Source organism: Idiotropiscis lumnitzeri, chromosome 3 (genome assembly GCF_059441095.1).
Source record: "Idiotropiscis lumnitzeri isolate Australia: NSW breed Sydney's pygmy pipehorse chromosome 3, RoL_Ilum_1.0, whole genome shotgun sequence".
NCBI lineage: Eukaryota > Metazoa > Chordata > Actinopteri > Syngnathiformes > Syngnathidae > Idiotropiscis > Idiotropiscis lumnitzeri.
The window spans coordinates 753,948-768,985 of record NC_142393.1 but is presented as its reverse complement, the minus strand read 5'-3'; the positions used below and the strand labels follow the sequence as shown (position 1 = coordinate 768,985).

The following is a 15,038-nucleotide window of genomic DNA, read 5'->3' as shown; positions in this document are numbered from 1 at the left end:
TTGAACTGCTCTAAATTAAATGGTCAGTGTTTTCTTTCTATAAGCATTTTATTTTATTTCTTCTCATTTTAATGTTTTTTTTTTAAAGAATTATTGTTACTGTGCATGGTGAGCTAAAGACAAATTTCCAACCCAGTGGACAAAGATTTCTTACTTGCTTGCACTGTGCAATCGGAAAGTCAAAAGCCTCCAGCAGAATGTACTTCAAGAATGTTTGATATGAATTTAAAAACAATAAAATAATAAGCCAACAGCAAATTCAACATCGAAACAATTTATTCAAGTATGTTTCCATACTTTGTTGTAACATCACAAAAGAAACAACTCACTTTTTGTTTAAAAAGTCGGCAATGTTTAAAAAAAAATTATGTAAAAAGACTCACACCATAACTATTGAAGGCTTTGTTGCTAAGTAAAATAAAGCTCAGTAAAAACATATTTGGCCCTAAAAACTATTTTAGAACACATGACACCCACTTAAAATTGTCACCCATCTTGGAAAACAGTTTTTTTTTTTTAATCTGTAAAGATAAAATGATAGGAAGCACTGAAGAATGTTTGCCAATCAAATGCGTCCCTTGAAGCCAGGATACACCAGATCAGATAACATTCAAAAGCTTCTCGTAGAAACGACTAATTATCCACTCATTAACGTTGACATGATCTCATTACGAATATTTCAAAAATGAAAACTGCAGGCTTGCCATCAGCAATGGCAGGAGTCAAGAAACGAAGCAGTTGGACATTTTTGGCCAAAGATGGCACACCACAATCGGAGGTGAGAGAGGCCGCAGCTTCTCATTTGAATAGAATGGTGTGTGTGTGTGCGCGTGTGTGTGTGTGTGTGTGTGGGGGGGGGTGTGCCTGCGTGTGTGCGAGAGCTACCCGGTGCGGTGACAAAAAGATTGGTCTAAAGAGGGCTGCCGGTCTGTGTCCACTGTATTAGCGTCTTTGTTGGACAATGTACGTCGAGTATGGGATGCAGTTAGGGGGGTAAAAATGTCTGTCTGACTCAAGGTTGTCCGTGTCGCAGAGAGGTTTTCCTTTCCCGTGGAGGTGAGCCACTCACGCACTGACTGCGTCCTTCTCCTTTTTGTCACCATCTTCGTGCCAGGTGAGGCGCTCCTCGTAGAAGGCGATGACGATCTGCGGGCACTTGAGATTGGCGTCCTTGGCCAGCACAAGATCGGCCTCATCTGAATCTTTCCTGTTGCAGACAAAAACATTTGTCTCAACGCCTCAGACATGCGAGAAGCAAAAAAAAAAAAAACAGGCGTGCGAGTGGTTGTTGGTCTTCATGTGCAATGCGATTGGCTGCCGACCAGTCCAGAGTGAAGCTCAGCTCTCATCTGGCCGTCTGGCACAGGGAACTTTTGGTTAGTGTGCCTTCTTCCACTGAATTGTCACGACCACTCGGTCCAGGTCACGACCTCTCCAGCTAACTTAGCTTAGCCTAGCCTAGCTTGCTGCAGACGTTTGAGTGCTGAGCAGCAATGATTTGGAGGGTACGGTGACGTGATTATTGTGAGAAATGTAAAGAAAAAAAAATGAAGAGCAGGCGAGCGTTTCAGTCACAGTTGCATCTTTTGTTGTACGGTCATGAATGGGCTTAAATGCGTTGTTGGTGGTGAACGTCATGTTCTGTTTTTGACGCGCAATGCGATTTCTGAGTGGTCGTGTTTGTGATTTATAATAAAAACAACTAATGTATGATGTCGTATCTTTCAGAGAAGTTACAGTATTTTTTTTTCTCCCGTCCACAGCAGGCCATGGAGGTCAACCAAGCAGTCGTGAGGAGCGAGAGCAGGTGAAAAAAAATTTGATCAAAATGTTTTCTTTTAAGTGACAATAATATACACTGTAACAGCAACCTTTGCAAACTTAAGTGTTACTTGTACATGCGTAGTCACCATTGTAAAAAAAAATAATAATAATCCAGCCGTTCCATTATGTGATTCACTTATCCTCACGAAGGTCAGGTTTTACTGAAAAAATTAAATAAAAAACTGGGCAGTGTGTACAGGGGGAACTCAAAAAAGAAAGAAAAATTCCCAAAAGAAGTTTGTAACAAATGTCGCTACCCGGAGTCGTTTAAGGTAGCAATATTTGAGTCACTCGCCACCGCTCGAGTTTACCAATGGTGTGAAAATGCTTTTGCACAGAAACAAAAGGAAAAGGCTAACTAGTTTGGAGATCTATAAAGACATACCGTGGGTTGAAATAGAGCAAGCGCATGAATAAGATGGATTTCAAAAAGCTTTGCTGAGATGAGCGTGCAAACGTCAAACGTACCACTTCATTAGGAACATCAAATCACCACACGAGTCTGTTGCTCCAATGATTTTTTCGGGTTCAAGGCCCTTCTCGAAGCCACGGGCCACTAGAATTTCATCCTGGAAGACAAAGCAATCCAAATCCTGAACATGGAAAATGAAAATTTTCTTTTTAGCTAGTTAAATAGGGAGAAACATTTTCCCATCATATTAAGAATGAACAATCAGAACCAGTGCCGAATGTGACAATTGTAATGATGCAGTTATTACCTCCTTTTTCTTTTTAGGTTTGCTCGCACCCTCATCGTCATCATCATCGTCGTCTGAACTCCTCTTCTTTGAGCTGCCGGAATCTTTCACACGTCCCGAGGGGGCTGTGCTGGGCTTGCTGGCTGCACTACTTGGAGTCGAGCTCCCACTTTTTTTGTAAGTCTTCATAAACTCAGAAATGAGCTCTGGGCAGTCCAGGTTCTTCTCTGGTTCCCAAGTGTTGTGCTTGCTGAGGGATAGGAGGGAAAAAAATAAGACAAGGTGAGTCAGGGCCAATAAACACATCAATCAAAAACAACAACATGTATTACAGAGGGACCCCAGAAAAGCACGTCACACAGAGCGACGAAGGCTTGCAAAGCGAATGTGCTTGCGTCTGTTTACGACCTTGAATAAACCATGACGACAAATCAATATTCACTACGTTCACAAGCCTTTGCTGCTCAGTGTGATATGGTCTTAATGTTCGGGGGAAAAACATTCAAACACTTAATTCAAGCAAAAATGTCTCAAGGCATCTTGTTGACCCAAAGCTATGCGAGGGAGGAGATATTGGGAAATTGTGTTTGTTTTATTAACCTAAATGCGCAGGTATGATGCGACATATGTAAAGGTATTTTATGGATCCTAGTTGCACAAATAGTGTGACCACCCGAATACACAGTAGTAATTCAAGCATCTATGCCCCCAAAAAGACCTCTTGAGTTGTTTCTTCCTCAATTTACACTTGACTTAGGTCTTGGCTATGTTAACAATAAGCACATCATAAACTAGATGAGAGGTGCAGTGATTAAATTAACAGCAAATGGATTATCAAGTTAATCGATACTTATTTAGGAGAATCGATTATTCGCTTAGCGAACTTGTTTAATTGAAAATTCTTCAAGTCCGTGGAATTTTTGCATCAGCAGTAAATCTTTTTCCGTAGTCCCCATAAATGCAAACTAATTTCTGTGTGTGTGAGAGATCTAACTAGTAACTGAATCATCATCATTTGTGTGCATATTCTACACTGTCCATTTAGTAGGAGCGTCATTTTTTAAGATCAGAAAAATCAGATTCATTAATTAATCGACAGATTAAGCAATTAATGAAGTCATCATTGGTAACAGCCCTAAAGAGGGTCTTTCCTCTTACACTGCCTCTCCAGCTCAGTCCTGTTGTTGTCCATGTGTGTGTTGGTTGAAGAGGAAACAATAACTTACTCTGAATATCCCTTCCACTTGAGAAAGAACTCGACCCTTCCTTTCGTCACCCTCCGGTCCAGCACCTTCTCCACAACATACTCTTCTTCGTCCGATGATGACGAGTCGTCTTCCCGAGACTTTTTGCCCATTGCGAAGGTGGTTAGTTGAGAGCCTTGGACGACGTTCACTTCCTGAAAACGAAAATTACATTTTAAAGACCACGAGTGACGTCTAAACAAAAAGGGCCCCGGTGCTGTTCGCGTTTCCACAAAGAACATGCATTTCTTGATGCCACAGCGAGGATGTCGATTGGTAACACCAGCAAACAATAATATACAATGGTATGGAAAAAAACTAGTAGTATCAAAATGAACCAGGTGAAAAAAAACATGCCCTACAAATAGCACCAAGTTGGGAAAAAAATAGGCTAACTGTGCTCTGGTGTAGCACTGCGACAACTAACAATTACGTGCATTTGTTTTATCGGGATAAAACAACAACCTGAGCATTGGGCAAAACGACATCACTTTGTCCATTACTTGAAGCAAAAGTAGCAATCGCCTGCATTGGGGTCACCAAGACGTAAAATAAAAATGCTACCATGCTAATCCCACTAGCTAGCTAGCTAGCTAGCTACCTAATCAATGGGCTCAGCAAGGCAATCGTGCTAACGGAGGCAGCCTGCTTGCTAGCGCTTAGCTAACAAATGAAGCGCCACATCAACGCTGCGTTGCTTGCTGCCACGCCGCTTCGGCGTTTGCTTACCTCGTGAACGCGACAAGCATCCGTTTGAAGCGATTGCAAGATGAGGGAAACGCTTGCTTTGTGGACGCTAACTTAGCATGTAGCCAAGAGCACAAAAAGGTACTGTGCGCTTGCTTGCCTGCCACAGTGCGTGAAAAGCGCGCCTTAAAGCTCACAATGAACGTCTCCGCCCCTCGGACAGCTTCTGACCCATATTCGCCGGCAGCTTAGACTTCGTCCCTTCAAACCCAGTGCATGAGTTTTGCTGCATATTTATTATCGATGTCAGTCGAAGATTTATGATTAATGCATCATTTAAAAAAATAAGCACATTGGATATTACAGTGCTTATGGTAGATTCTGAACAGCGATGCGTACATCCCCACCCCATTCCAAATGTCTCAAATGAATAACGTCCAGTGCATCGCAAATTAAATACATTTGACTCAGTGGATTGAAGAAAATGTACAGATACGTGCACTTGTGTGGTTTGTGGCAAAAAAAAGAAACATTACATTTTACAAAACTGATACTAAATGTTATTGAGGAACCGCATATTTGGATTGTCTGGGGGGCAAAACCACGCCTACCTCATTTGCGATTGGATTTTATTGATGATTGACAGGGTTTTTCCCAATGAAAACTCTTTTGTGAGTGACGTGAGTACGCAGCGGGAAGCACTGACCAATCGCTTAGTCAAAGAGGTGGATCTGTTACTATTTATTGTACTGTTGAGAGGCAGTCTTTGCTTGCCTGACGCAGTTCACCTTCTTCGTCAAATTTAAGCGTGTCGTCCAAAGTTGGTCTGCAAGCAAAATGTCGAAAGATGTGAGTACTTCTTTCGTTGATGTTACAGGCAATGCTAGAACAGACCTGTTGACGATCTTTAGTTTTGTGCGTGTTGACTCTTATTAAATGAGCGACACACACCGCAGCGCCGCCATTTTATAAGAACCCGAGCCTCGTGGTTTATTGTTCGTTAGATTTAGAAAATAATGTAATTGGCGATGTTCGTAAACTGTTTTTGCATGTCGTAACTACTTCAAAACGCCGTTGTTACACCGTCTAATATTTATTCAGCGGTTTCGACACCAACTATTCATCACGGATACATTAGCTGACTGCTACCGTGTTGTGGCGTAATGGCGGCGATGTCGCCCTCCCCCACCCAGCGGAGGACTGCAACCGGGAACCGTCGCTGTTTATTCCGACATGTTCAAATAAAACCGCGCAGATGCTCAATGCTGCATCTTTTAGATCGCTGTGGCCATGCAGCATGTTGACTCCACTGGCTTTTGCTGTCTCCTGTTGTGTAGATTCCACGTGAGCCAGAGCAGCTTCGGAAGCTGTTCATCGGAGGCTTGAGCTTCGAGACCACAGACGAAAGCTTGCGGGCCCATTTCGAACAATGGGGTAGTCTTACTGATTGTGTGGTAGGTGAAAACAGGGTAATTAATTGTATGTGCGGATTCATTGGGGTGTGCTTCAATGATGTTGTGCTCTGTGCAGGTCATGAGAGATTCTAACAACAGGCGGTCCAGGGGTTTTGGCTTTGTCACCTACTCATCCGTGCAGGAGGTTGATGCTGCAATGTCTGCCCGTCCCCATAAGGTGGATGGAAGGGTGGTTGAACCGAAGCGTGCTGTCTCCAGAGAGGTAAAAACTGTAGTATCGCAATGTTTGTTCTTTTGGTGCGGTGGTTGGATGGGATGAGGATATCGGTTGATTGACGGCTCCTATTGCAGGACTCCAACCGGCCGGGTGCCCATGTAACAGTGAAGAAAATATTTGTCGGGGGGATTAAGGAGGACACCGAAGAACAACACATGCGTGACTATTTCCAGCAATTTGGCAAGATCGAGGTCATTGAAATTATGAATGATCGTAATACTGGAAAGAAGAGAGGCTTTGCATTTGTGACTTTTGATGACCACGATGCAGTCGACAGGATCGTCAGTAAGTGCAATTTTCTGGACTTCGGAATGACTATGGAAATGCCTGCGCACTTACCTTGCATGCATGTTTTTTTGTCTCTGCAGTTCAGAAATATCACACTATTAACTCCCACAACTGCGAAGTCAGAAAGGCCCTCCCACGACAGGATATGCAGTCTTCAGGAATGCGAGGAGGTACTCGCTTGCTTCTACAATGTGCGTCATCTTTTTATTGAGTGCCCTCCTAACCTTTGTGGAATACTCGAACAGGATTTTCAGGTGGACGGAGTGGTGGCGGAGGCGGTGGTGGCAGACCCTATGACTACGACAGAGGTTATAACCAAGGTAAGCACAGTGCACCCCCACTCCAATTGTCGTGTTGTCTTCCGTTAAGCCGACTCTCTCTTTCCAGGCAGCAGGGGTCGATATGGAGACAACCATTACAATGGCAATGATGGTGGTAAGCGTGCTGTTTTTGGTTTTGGCTACCCTTAACCCGCAGTGATTTTAGAATGCTGTACTGAAAAAGCAAACTTGTTTTTAGGCTATGGGGGTGGATATAACAATGGAGGGAACCGAGGTTACAGCCAGGGCTACAACCAGGGAGGCGGCGGCGGTGGAGGCTATGGCGGAAATAACTATGACAGCAATGGTTACGGCAAGTAGTATTTCTTTTGCGGCACTCCAATGCTTTTTGACCGTGAAATACTAATATGTGATGTGTATTGCAGGCCACTGTGGAGGAGGAGGAGGAGGAGGAGGAGGAGGTGGCAGCAACTACAACATGGGTCACTATGACTCGCAGTCCTCAAACTTCGGCCCGATGAAGAACAACTTTGGCGGTGGCGGCGGTGGTGGTGGCAGGAACTATGGTAAGGAGGCTGATTGAATGTCTCTGTTAAATCATGTTTTGAAACTGAATGTTTGTGTTTTAAGGTGGTTATGGAGGAAGCTCAAACAGTGGCTATGGGCGTCAAGGCCGATTTTGAAGTGACACAATAGGTGAGTATTTCATACAGAGGCCACTGGCTTTCCAGTCTTAGTTGTCAGAGGGATCCGTTTTCAGTGCTCATACCCATTAAACAAACAAGCAAAAAAAAAAAAAATCACTGGATCTCAGGTCATATGAAGTCAGTGCACAGTTAACAATGTTGTTCCGTATTGTTCAACAGGGCTGAGTACTTAGGAGAGGAAGTGACAGCAAGAGGAGAGCAAGGCGAGGAAGTGACAGGGCAGCTGCAGGTGTACCTCCTAACTCTGCTCAGCCAATCATGTGGCAGGTTACTGCTGCTGCAAAAGATGTATACTAGATTTAAAAAAAAAAAAAAAATCTTGGAGGGTCTTCAATTAAGCCTTTTTGTCTTTTGATTATTTTTTTAATTTGTTTTTTTCATGTTTCTGGAAAGTAAGCATTCCAATGAGGGTTTTATGTAGATATTTTTGTCCTTAATCTCTGGTTTTATTTGTAATTGCATCAAAGTTGAGCTGAAATAAACAACCTTTCAGTCTTTTTACAAACTCTTGTTAGCCTCCTTTAGTGGTTTTGGGCAGAGGGATGTTGTAAGAATTGCTGCATACATCTGTGTGGTGTGACTGAGCTGAGCGTCCACGCAGTAGGTGTCGACTGGTTGAGGGATGACAGGTGCCGTGCAAAGGGTTGGATGCAGTGTGTACAAAATGTGACCCGAGAGCGCGACACAGATCATCTGGGGCATGCTAGCTTACATGCAGTCTTTGAGGCTAGCCATGGAAGCCAGCTGAGGGAGAGAAGTAGCAATCATCGCCAGGATCATTGAAGCAGGGGAGAGTGAGAACAGAAGCCTGAGGCTAGCAAGGCAGCAGCTACCAAAGGCTAAAATGCCGCCTGTAGGTAAGACCAGACTTCTCAACTCCTGATTAGTACAACTTGCTTTGTCATGTAGCTGTGGTAGTCAGATGTGGCACAGTAATGATTAAACTGTTTTTTTTCACCCCCCAAAAAAATGTTGGTAAATGGGCCTCCTAATTATATATTGTCTCATAATATTTGCATGCTGGGAAATGATTTTAAATGCATGTTGAGAAGGTTTGACTTTCTATTTCTAATTTCAGGTATCAGACAAGTTTGTGCTCACCGGACCAACTTCGTATAACTGGCAATGGATAAATAAGGTACGTAATGTAAAAATAGATCCCGCCCTAACGTTAAAATGCTTTCCTCTGATTTTAAAATGCTTGGAAAAGCAAATGTCGGAAGTTCTGACTTGGTGTTTCTCTTTCAGGATTTTGGAGAATGACTGCATTATTTTTTTTTTACTTCTATTTATTTTTTTAAGAGACCAATGTGTTCACCTTTTAAAAAATAAATTTTATTTTCATAAAGTGGTTGTGTTTTTACTTGGGCAATGAAATGTCTTGAATGAACGTGAACAATTCCATGAAAATTGGCTAACACGTGATTTCAGCATTCTTTGTCATTTGTGAGGCACCAAATACGTCTCACCATCCGCCATCTGTTGCAAGTAGTACTCGTCTATTGAATATGGTTGGCCAGCTTCATCTCTCAGGTGCGAGAACACCTCCGCATAGAGTTCAGAGAGGTGGCACTTGATATACGTCAAGCTGCGCTGGAATTCTAACCTCTGCTGCACCAGACCGTCTCTCTGAGCCTGCAGCTGATCCAACTCCCTTTCAAGATGAATTATACCGTCCAGTTTGCGCTTGCGGCAGTTTTGAGCTGCCACCTTGTTCTTCCCCCTTCGCCTGATGTCCTTGATCAGCGCCAGTTGGGCATCCGTCAGGCTGTACTGCGTCAGAAGTTCGTTGAAGTCATCCACGGGCAGATTGATGATCTTTTCCATTGCGAAGGGAATCTGGAGCGCCACGGCTCGCCTCTCATCCCTGCTCGCTGGCGTCGGGATGCTTCCTTGAGCTTTTGAATGCACCATGTGTTGCCAGCTCCCTCTGCAGGAAAACTCTGAGCTGTAAAGTTCACTCAAGGTCTGATGTTTGGATGCCTGAAGATTCGGCGAGTGGCTCAAGTGGTCTTGGGTTGCGGAATAAGAGTCCGACCGACTCTGGTAATCTGTGGGGTAGTTGTGCACTCTTCCGCCGTATCTGGCCATGCTTTCTGGTTCGCCATCACCGTATGCGACGGACATGTCCACACCACTGTAACTTGGTACTCCGGTGGCCGTGTTTTCCGGTGAGGCCAAAGGTGGGCTGGAGCCCAGCGAGAGGCCGGAGTCCGACTCAATATCATCGGCAGAATGAGCAAACGAACTTTGGCCTTGCGCCGTCCACATCGTGTGAGGCCCCGCCCATTGAGGAAAGACGCCCTTGGACCTTCTGTCGCCTTGACTGGTCCCGGGTGAGCTGGTCTGTCCTGTAAGAACCGCAAACGTGTGGTGGGAATGCGATGGGACGGACACCGTTCTCTGGTCCAGTTGTAGTCCCGAGCCCGACCGCTCATAGATTGCGACTTCTTCGGAGTAGCCTCCATCGTACGCATCGGTCGTGCCCACCTCAAATGGCGCGGGAGGGGGCTCAGGGTGGCAGTGGGCGGCGTCGTAGGCGCCCATAGAAGCAACTGGCTCAATGTTTTGGTAATGTGTCGCTTCGTAGGTGCTTTCAGCAGATGTCTCTAAACCCTGCAAGGACAGAAACGGAATAATAATCCGTCATTTAGAAAAAAAAACACACCATTTGTCTCCAGGAAGTTATATGCACTGCTTACAAACACTTTGGTCAACCTCGTAATTAACACAATATCGGAAAATATTTTATACATAAAAATAGATGCATCAAACCCAAACAAATTTTTGTTTTTCATAAAGAGGTATGCCATTACTCTTCATCCTTGAAATACACGAAGAAAAATGCTGTGAAACTAAAAAGGAGAGGAGTTGAACTGTGCCAAAAGCCTCTAGTGAGCCCCTTTCTCCTTTCATTTATTTATTGTATTCATTTGATTTAATATAAAAAAATAAATCGAATAATATTGTTGAAAATGTTAATGATATGCTGATGAGAATGTCCAATTTGGTTTTGCGGACCACCTGAGATAGTCTCGGCCACCTCAACCGCCCAAACGATCATAAAAATCTATTTCTGTTACTGCAGCTTGTATCTCAAATCTTGTCAATTGGGGCACTCACAAATCACAATCAAAATAGAATGCCTTTGATGGATTGTTTTTTGCACGTGTGCGCAATTTAAAGCAGCCTTCGAATTTTCTGAATACGACCTCAGAAGAAAAAGTTTGGCCTGCTGTGAGTCGGAGATATTCGGCTTCTGGGCACAATTTTGCGACGGACTTAAAATGAACCACGGTGGCTACAACTTTTACGGGTAAAGTGAGTTGGACCTCTAAGTCCAACAATGTTGTTGTCGTTTTGACACAACTTGCTGTGTCCAAGGAGCAAAATTAACTTCAGGAATGATCAATGAATGGACCAAGACATTTTCTGCTTCAACTAGAATTGATTTGGAGGCGGTCGCCTTCATTATGCTGTGCACATTTTGATATCACGAGACGAAGACGACACCTAACAATTGATCTGTTCTCAAAGGGAAGGAGCCACTGAGCTTCGAGGGTCTCAGTGTGTCATCGTCTGTTTGCAACAGACGGACTGGAAGCGTCACCGAAAGTGAACGTCCCTCGGAAATATCCATTGATTAATCAAATACCTGTTGTGAATTTTGCAGTTCGGCTTCTCGTGAGTCAACAGCAAGTTGGGCAAGAAGAACAATTTAAGGCTCAATCAGAAGTTTACAAAAAGGCGCCCCTGTCAAGATTAAAGTGCGTTTCGGGTTCATCCTGAAACGTCACACAAAACTGAATAGCTCCAATTTTTGTGTTTCTGTTACGATGAATACAATTCATGACTTCGGTACGAATGAGCGAATGAATGACAAGTGTGGCAAACGGATGACTGCAAAAGGGATAGAAGTGGATTCCTTGGAGAGGATGAACAACATCAGAGATGGGGTTGAATCTTTTTTTTTTCTGAAATTCCCAATAAATATCCGTTCACCTGAAAAAGAAATGGGACTTGAGATACCTGCAGCTCGGTGATGGCCATCAGTTCCTGCCAGGCTGCGTCCATATCCGAGTGTTGTGCTCCATGAGATCTCACGGCGAGGAAATGAGCAGGCACCCCCCCGCACACCCTGCTCGATGGGCAGGCCGATACCTTGAAACGGAGAAAAATTCATGGTCCGTGCGGGAGAGTGCAAAAGTGGATGGCCAAACCTACCTCACAGGTTCTGCTTGGTGGGAGCACGTAGTTGGCTGGCGAACACATTTAGGACACGCTCTTGCTGCAGTAGTTCAACCTTGGAAGGATGCAGTCCTCATTAAATATCATCAAGTGACCTGCCTGAGCACGTACGACGGCATTCGGACATGCGGAGAGTCAAAAGCGCAGGTCGGGAGCGTTAGTTGACGCTTTGAGGACAAGGCCTGCTCATTTCTGGCAGTTTCATTTCTGCAAAGGCTTTTTGGAACACATTAAGGTTCCTGAACAGTTGACTCCGCCCATCAGTTGTGCCAACCAGTGATAAGACAATCTGCAAGGAAACAGCAAGACTGGTGGAAGCGTGCACATGTTCTTTGGAACACCGGCGATCGTCTCAATATGTAGACATTTTTGGTCAACGTTTTGCAAAAACGCTTGGCCTTGCTGGATGAAACTGTCCGCCGTACGTTTGATGAAAACGTTTGAGAATTCACCACGTTGGCAAAAGTGCGGCATTGGAAGGACGATGACGGAACTATCCATTTGCATTTTGCTTTTTGATTGCAATTCCAATGATTGATCGCAGACGTCAGTCATGATCGACTGTGATTGTTCATTTGATTTGATTGGTTTCTAATTCGTCGATTTTTTTTTTTTTGCCTGTCAATTAAACGGCTGAATTCTTTGTGGTTTCCTAGTTGTACAAAAAAATGAAACTTCACCAAATGAAATGTCAACGTTTCCGAGTGGACAGGAAACTGAGCAAATTGTGTTTTAAAAGGATGGATTCCGATTTCATGGTCATCAAGAATGCTATTGTTGCATTTTGCAAAACGTGCCCGAAAATCATGCTGAAATAAATACAAAAGCATTGAAACGATTTGCGACTTGGAATAAAAAACGGCAATCAATCAAAAAGAACATGAATTGTAAACGCATCAAAAGTCCGGTCATCTCGCATCACACAACGCGTCACATCTCGTTGCCAAAAGATTTTGGCACCGATCCAGACGAAAAAATGTGCCAATCAACATACCTGGGCAACATTGCGGACATTTTGTCTTCAGCTGGTGAACATCAGCAACATCCCGCTCCGGACTCTCTTTGACTCGCTCCAAACTCGGACTCCTCAAGGCGGTCGTTGCTATCCAAACTTCTGTCTTCTGCTCGCCACACTCTGTGGCGCGAGCAAAAGTGGGACGGCTCTGAGCACGCAAAGGCAATGTTCCCCTAAAGCCGCTCTCGCATCCTTAATAGCACGCTTGCACCCCAACCTCCAAATTTCCCCTTTGCCCACACGACAACCCGCAAACCAACAGTCTGGCGCAAACCGGGTCAATGATTCAGAGCGCGTTTCAAATCCTCCCCAAATACGTGAGCATTAACGACCCGACCGATACGATGACAACAAAACACCGACGAAAACAAACGCCGCTGATCAGATGTGTCCCTTTGAATCGTCCCGAACAAAAGATCGCAGTCGTGTGGGGCGGAACACCCTGAGTCAGAAGAAGACTTCTTTGAGCAGGGGTGGGATTGCGACTGAGTCGAGTCCAAATGGAATGCACGCTGGAGACAGGTAAGAAAGACGGCATTGTTCCGCACGCTGGCAACGCAAGCCAGCATCAAGAGAGAGTGCGAGTCAGAAGAGACGAGAGAGAAGCAGGACAGCGTGTCCATTCAAATGTTTCGGCAAAAACAAAACAATATTTGGACTCCTCGGCCCTCGAGCTGAGCCAGAGCGCACTCGGAACGTCTGCGTTCATACACAGCAGAAGTTCACGCGTCGACGTGATGGACATGACTCGTGGTTAAAACGTCTGCCCTACAATTAAGAGCTTCTGGCTTCAAACCTCCCGTGTGGAGTTTGCAAAGTTTTCGCAACTTTTTCGGACTTAAACAATATGCGACTTTATTTCTTTAGCGCATTTCGCAACAGCTGGAGCTCGAATAAATCTCTTTCCATACGATGTCATCGAAATTGGCGGCAAATTAGCACACAAATGAAAAGACATCGATGCCACGTCTATTCCAGTTTCACGTTGAGTCGAAAACTAAGACGAGCGGCAGCATTTTGAAGCGGTTGGAAGCGCCGACTGGCTGACTCCAAAGTAAAGTGCATTACAATCGTGTTTCTAAGGGACTGCGGGGGGAGTAGAGGATGGGCAATAAAAATCCTCAAAATGTCCGGAAAAGCCTCCTGGAGGAAACCGAGTTTCATTCAGAACGGTGCCAATTGTGTCCCAAACAACGAACAACACGAGTTCATTGTGAACACCGTTATAAGCGGCCGTGCACACGAGTTCAAGCGATTTGTCTCAGGGGTTTATTTATTTATTTTTTGCCTGGCATCCAAGGCCTTTTGAAAATATGCACAAGTACTTCCAAAGAACAAGATCCCAGTTAGAAGCGGCCGGAACGTGCGGGCTCGTTCTCCCAAAGAGACAAGTTGAGTCGAGCGGCTATTTCTGCAGATGGAGAGAAGCCAGGTGAGGCGGCTCGGCCATCTTGTCAGGGAGCGTCCCGAACGGCTCCCCGGTGACGTATTCGGGGCACGTCCCAACAGGATGCGACCCAGGCCCGGACTATTTTCAGAACTTTTCGGACAAAGTGGCTCGGGATGGGGAAGTCGGGGCTTCCCCGCTTAAGCCGCCGCCCCCCACGACCTGACCTCAGAGAATAGATGGATGGATGTTCATATTGAATCTTTTCTCAGACTTTCTCCTTACTTTTTATCACTCATGCTCTTTTATGACCAAAAGAGAGAAAGTAAATTGGAACCCTAAAAACATGATACAGTAAATTTAATACTTAAAACATGCTTTAACATGTAAGAAAACACATAACATAAGACAAAAAAAATATGAATAATAATGTACTCAACGTGTCATGAGCTTTTTATGAACTAAATGACAGTTGAGCGCTCCAACTGAAAAGAATCATGAGTTTGCGTCTGCAAATCACAAATTGGCACATTGGTCTTCGGAAATAAATTGAAGACAAAGTTTGACCATGTAGGCGGCTGACAGAGTCAAGAAAGGTGAACATCTACCAGGAATCAAGGAAGGGACTTCCCAAGTGCTTCCAGCAAGTCCTTCCCAGCTTTCCTCGCAGCGAGCCCCTGACTCAACCGCCGGCACCGCAAGCCGCCAACACAACCATGTCATTACTCTGACCTCACTCAGCGCTTTTGGACCATGCGGGTCAACGCCCACGCTCCTTCTTTTTGTTTGTTTGCTTCAATTAATTTTTTTTTGGGGGGCATTTCTTGAGTTCCCGTTTGTCCGTCAGCTTATTTTATTTTTTTTTAAATGTGGTCCGATGCTGAGAACAAATGGACGTCGTCTCTCCGTGGTTGTCGTGTTTGTTGAAAAGAATTTACTGTTGTAGAAATTTGCTGAGGAAAAACAC

The 15,038-nt window shown here is 44.6% G+C and overlaps 3 protein-coding genes across 5 annotated transcripts; 1 reads left to right on the top strand and 2 right to left on the bottom strand.

Moving 5' to 3' along the window:
- Positions 1-258: 258 nt before the first annotated feature.
- cbx5 (chromobox homolog 5 (HP1 alpha homolog, Drosophila)) lies at positions 259-4,746 on the bottom strand. Its single transcript, XM_088291735.1, has 5 exons — positions 4,496-4,746; positions 3,749-3,921; positions 2,544-2,772; positions 2,293-2,393; positions 259-1,207 (listed from the first exon to the last, which is right to left on the bottom strand). The coding sequence occupies exons 2-5, from the start codon at positions 3,877-3,879 to the stop codon at positions 1,066-1,068; spliced, it is 603 nt and encodes a 200-aa protein (XP_088147861.1). The 5' UTR covers positions 3,880-3,921; positions 4,496-4,746; the 3' UTR covers positions 259-1,065.
- Positions 4,747-5,154: 408 nt separating this feature from the next.
- Positions 5,155-8,769, top strand: LOC148339307 (heterogeneous nuclear ribonucleoprotein A1-like). Of its 2 annotated transcripts, XR_015842434.1 has the most exons (12): positions 5,155-5,302; positions 5,791-5,907; positions 5,984-6,130; positions 6,220-6,430; positions 6,514-6,603; positions 6,679-6,753; positions 6,821-6,868; positions 6,953-7,066; positions 7,140-7,280; positions 7,345-7,410; positions 8,500-8,559; positions 8,670-8,769. XR_015842434.1 is itself a non-coding variant. In XM_088289338.1 (11 exons), the coding sequence occupies exons 1-10, from the start codon at positions 5,291-5,293 to the stop codon at positions 7,395-7,397; spliced, it is 1,008 nt and encodes a 335-aa protein (XP_088145464.1). In that variant the 5' UTR covers positions 5,155-5,290; the 3' UTR covers positions 7,398-7,410; positions 7,581-7,926. The 2 variants fall into 2 exon arrangements, 1 of the variants encoding a protein (XP_088145464.1); XM_088289338.1 differs by lacking the exons at positions 8,500-8,559; positions 8,670-8,769 and adding an exon at positions 7,581-7,926.
- On the bottom strand, positions 7,872-15,038 carry nfe2 (nuclear factor, erythroid 2). 2 transcript variants are annotated; one of them, XM_088289336.1, is made up of 4 exons: positions 12,664-15,038; positions 11,646-11,958; positions 11,451-11,582; positions 7,872-10,037 (listed from the first exon to the last, which is right to left on the bottom strand). In XM_088289336.1, exons 2-4 carry the CDS (start codon positions 11,691-11,693, stop codon positions 8,862-8,864), a joined length of 1,356 nt encoding a protein of 451 aa, XP_088145462.1. In that variant the 5' UTR covers positions 11,694-11,958; positions 12,664-15,038; the 3' UTR covers positions 7,872-8,861. The 2 variants fall into 2 exon arrangements, with proteins under 2 accessions (XP_088145462.1, XP_088145463.1); XM_088289337.1 differs by having other exon boundaries at positions 11,646-11,724.

What these genes read in the sequence shown, in the direction of transcription:
- cbx5 (XM_088291735.1), bottom strand. Translation starts at nt 3,879, where the DNA reads ATGGGCAAAAAGTCTCGGGAAGACGACTCGTCATCATCGGACGAAGAA. An exon ending in AACCTAAAAAGAAAAAGGAG is followed by an intron (nt 2,394 to 2,543) that starts GTAATAACTGCA and finishes TTTGTCTTCCAG; the next exon opens with GATGAAATTCTAGTGGCCCG. An exon ending in TTGATGTTCCTAATGAAGTG is followed by an intron (nt 1,208 to 2,292) that starts GTACGTTTGACG and finishes TGTCTGCAACAG; the next exon opens with GAAAGATTCAGATGAGGCCG.
- LOC148339307 (XM_088289338.1), top strand. An exon ending in GTAGTCTTACTGATTGTGTG is followed by an intron (nt 5,908 to 5,983) that starts GTAGGTGAAAAC and finishes TGCTCTGTGCAG; the next exon opens with GTCATGAGAGATTCTAACAA. An exon ending in CTATGACAGCAATGGTTACG is followed by an intron (nt 7,067 to 7,139) that starts GCAAGTAGTATT and finishes TGTGTATTGCAG; the next exon opens with GCCACTGTGGAGGAGGAGGA.
- nfe2 (XM_088289336.1), bottom strand. Translation starts at nt 11,693, where the DNA reads ATGTGTTCGCCAGCCAACTACGTGCTCCCACCAAGCAGAACCTGTGAG. An exon ending in CACCAAGCAGAACCTGTGAG is followed by an intron (nt 11,583 to 11,645) that starts GTAGGTTTGGCC and finishes CTCCGTTTCAAG; the next exon opens with GTATCGGCCTGCCCATCGAG. An exon ending in TGGCCATCACCGAGCTGCAG is followed by an intron (nt 10,038 to 11,450) that starts GTATCTCAAGTC and finishes CTGTCCTTGCAG; the next exon opens with GGTTTAGAGACATCTGCTGA.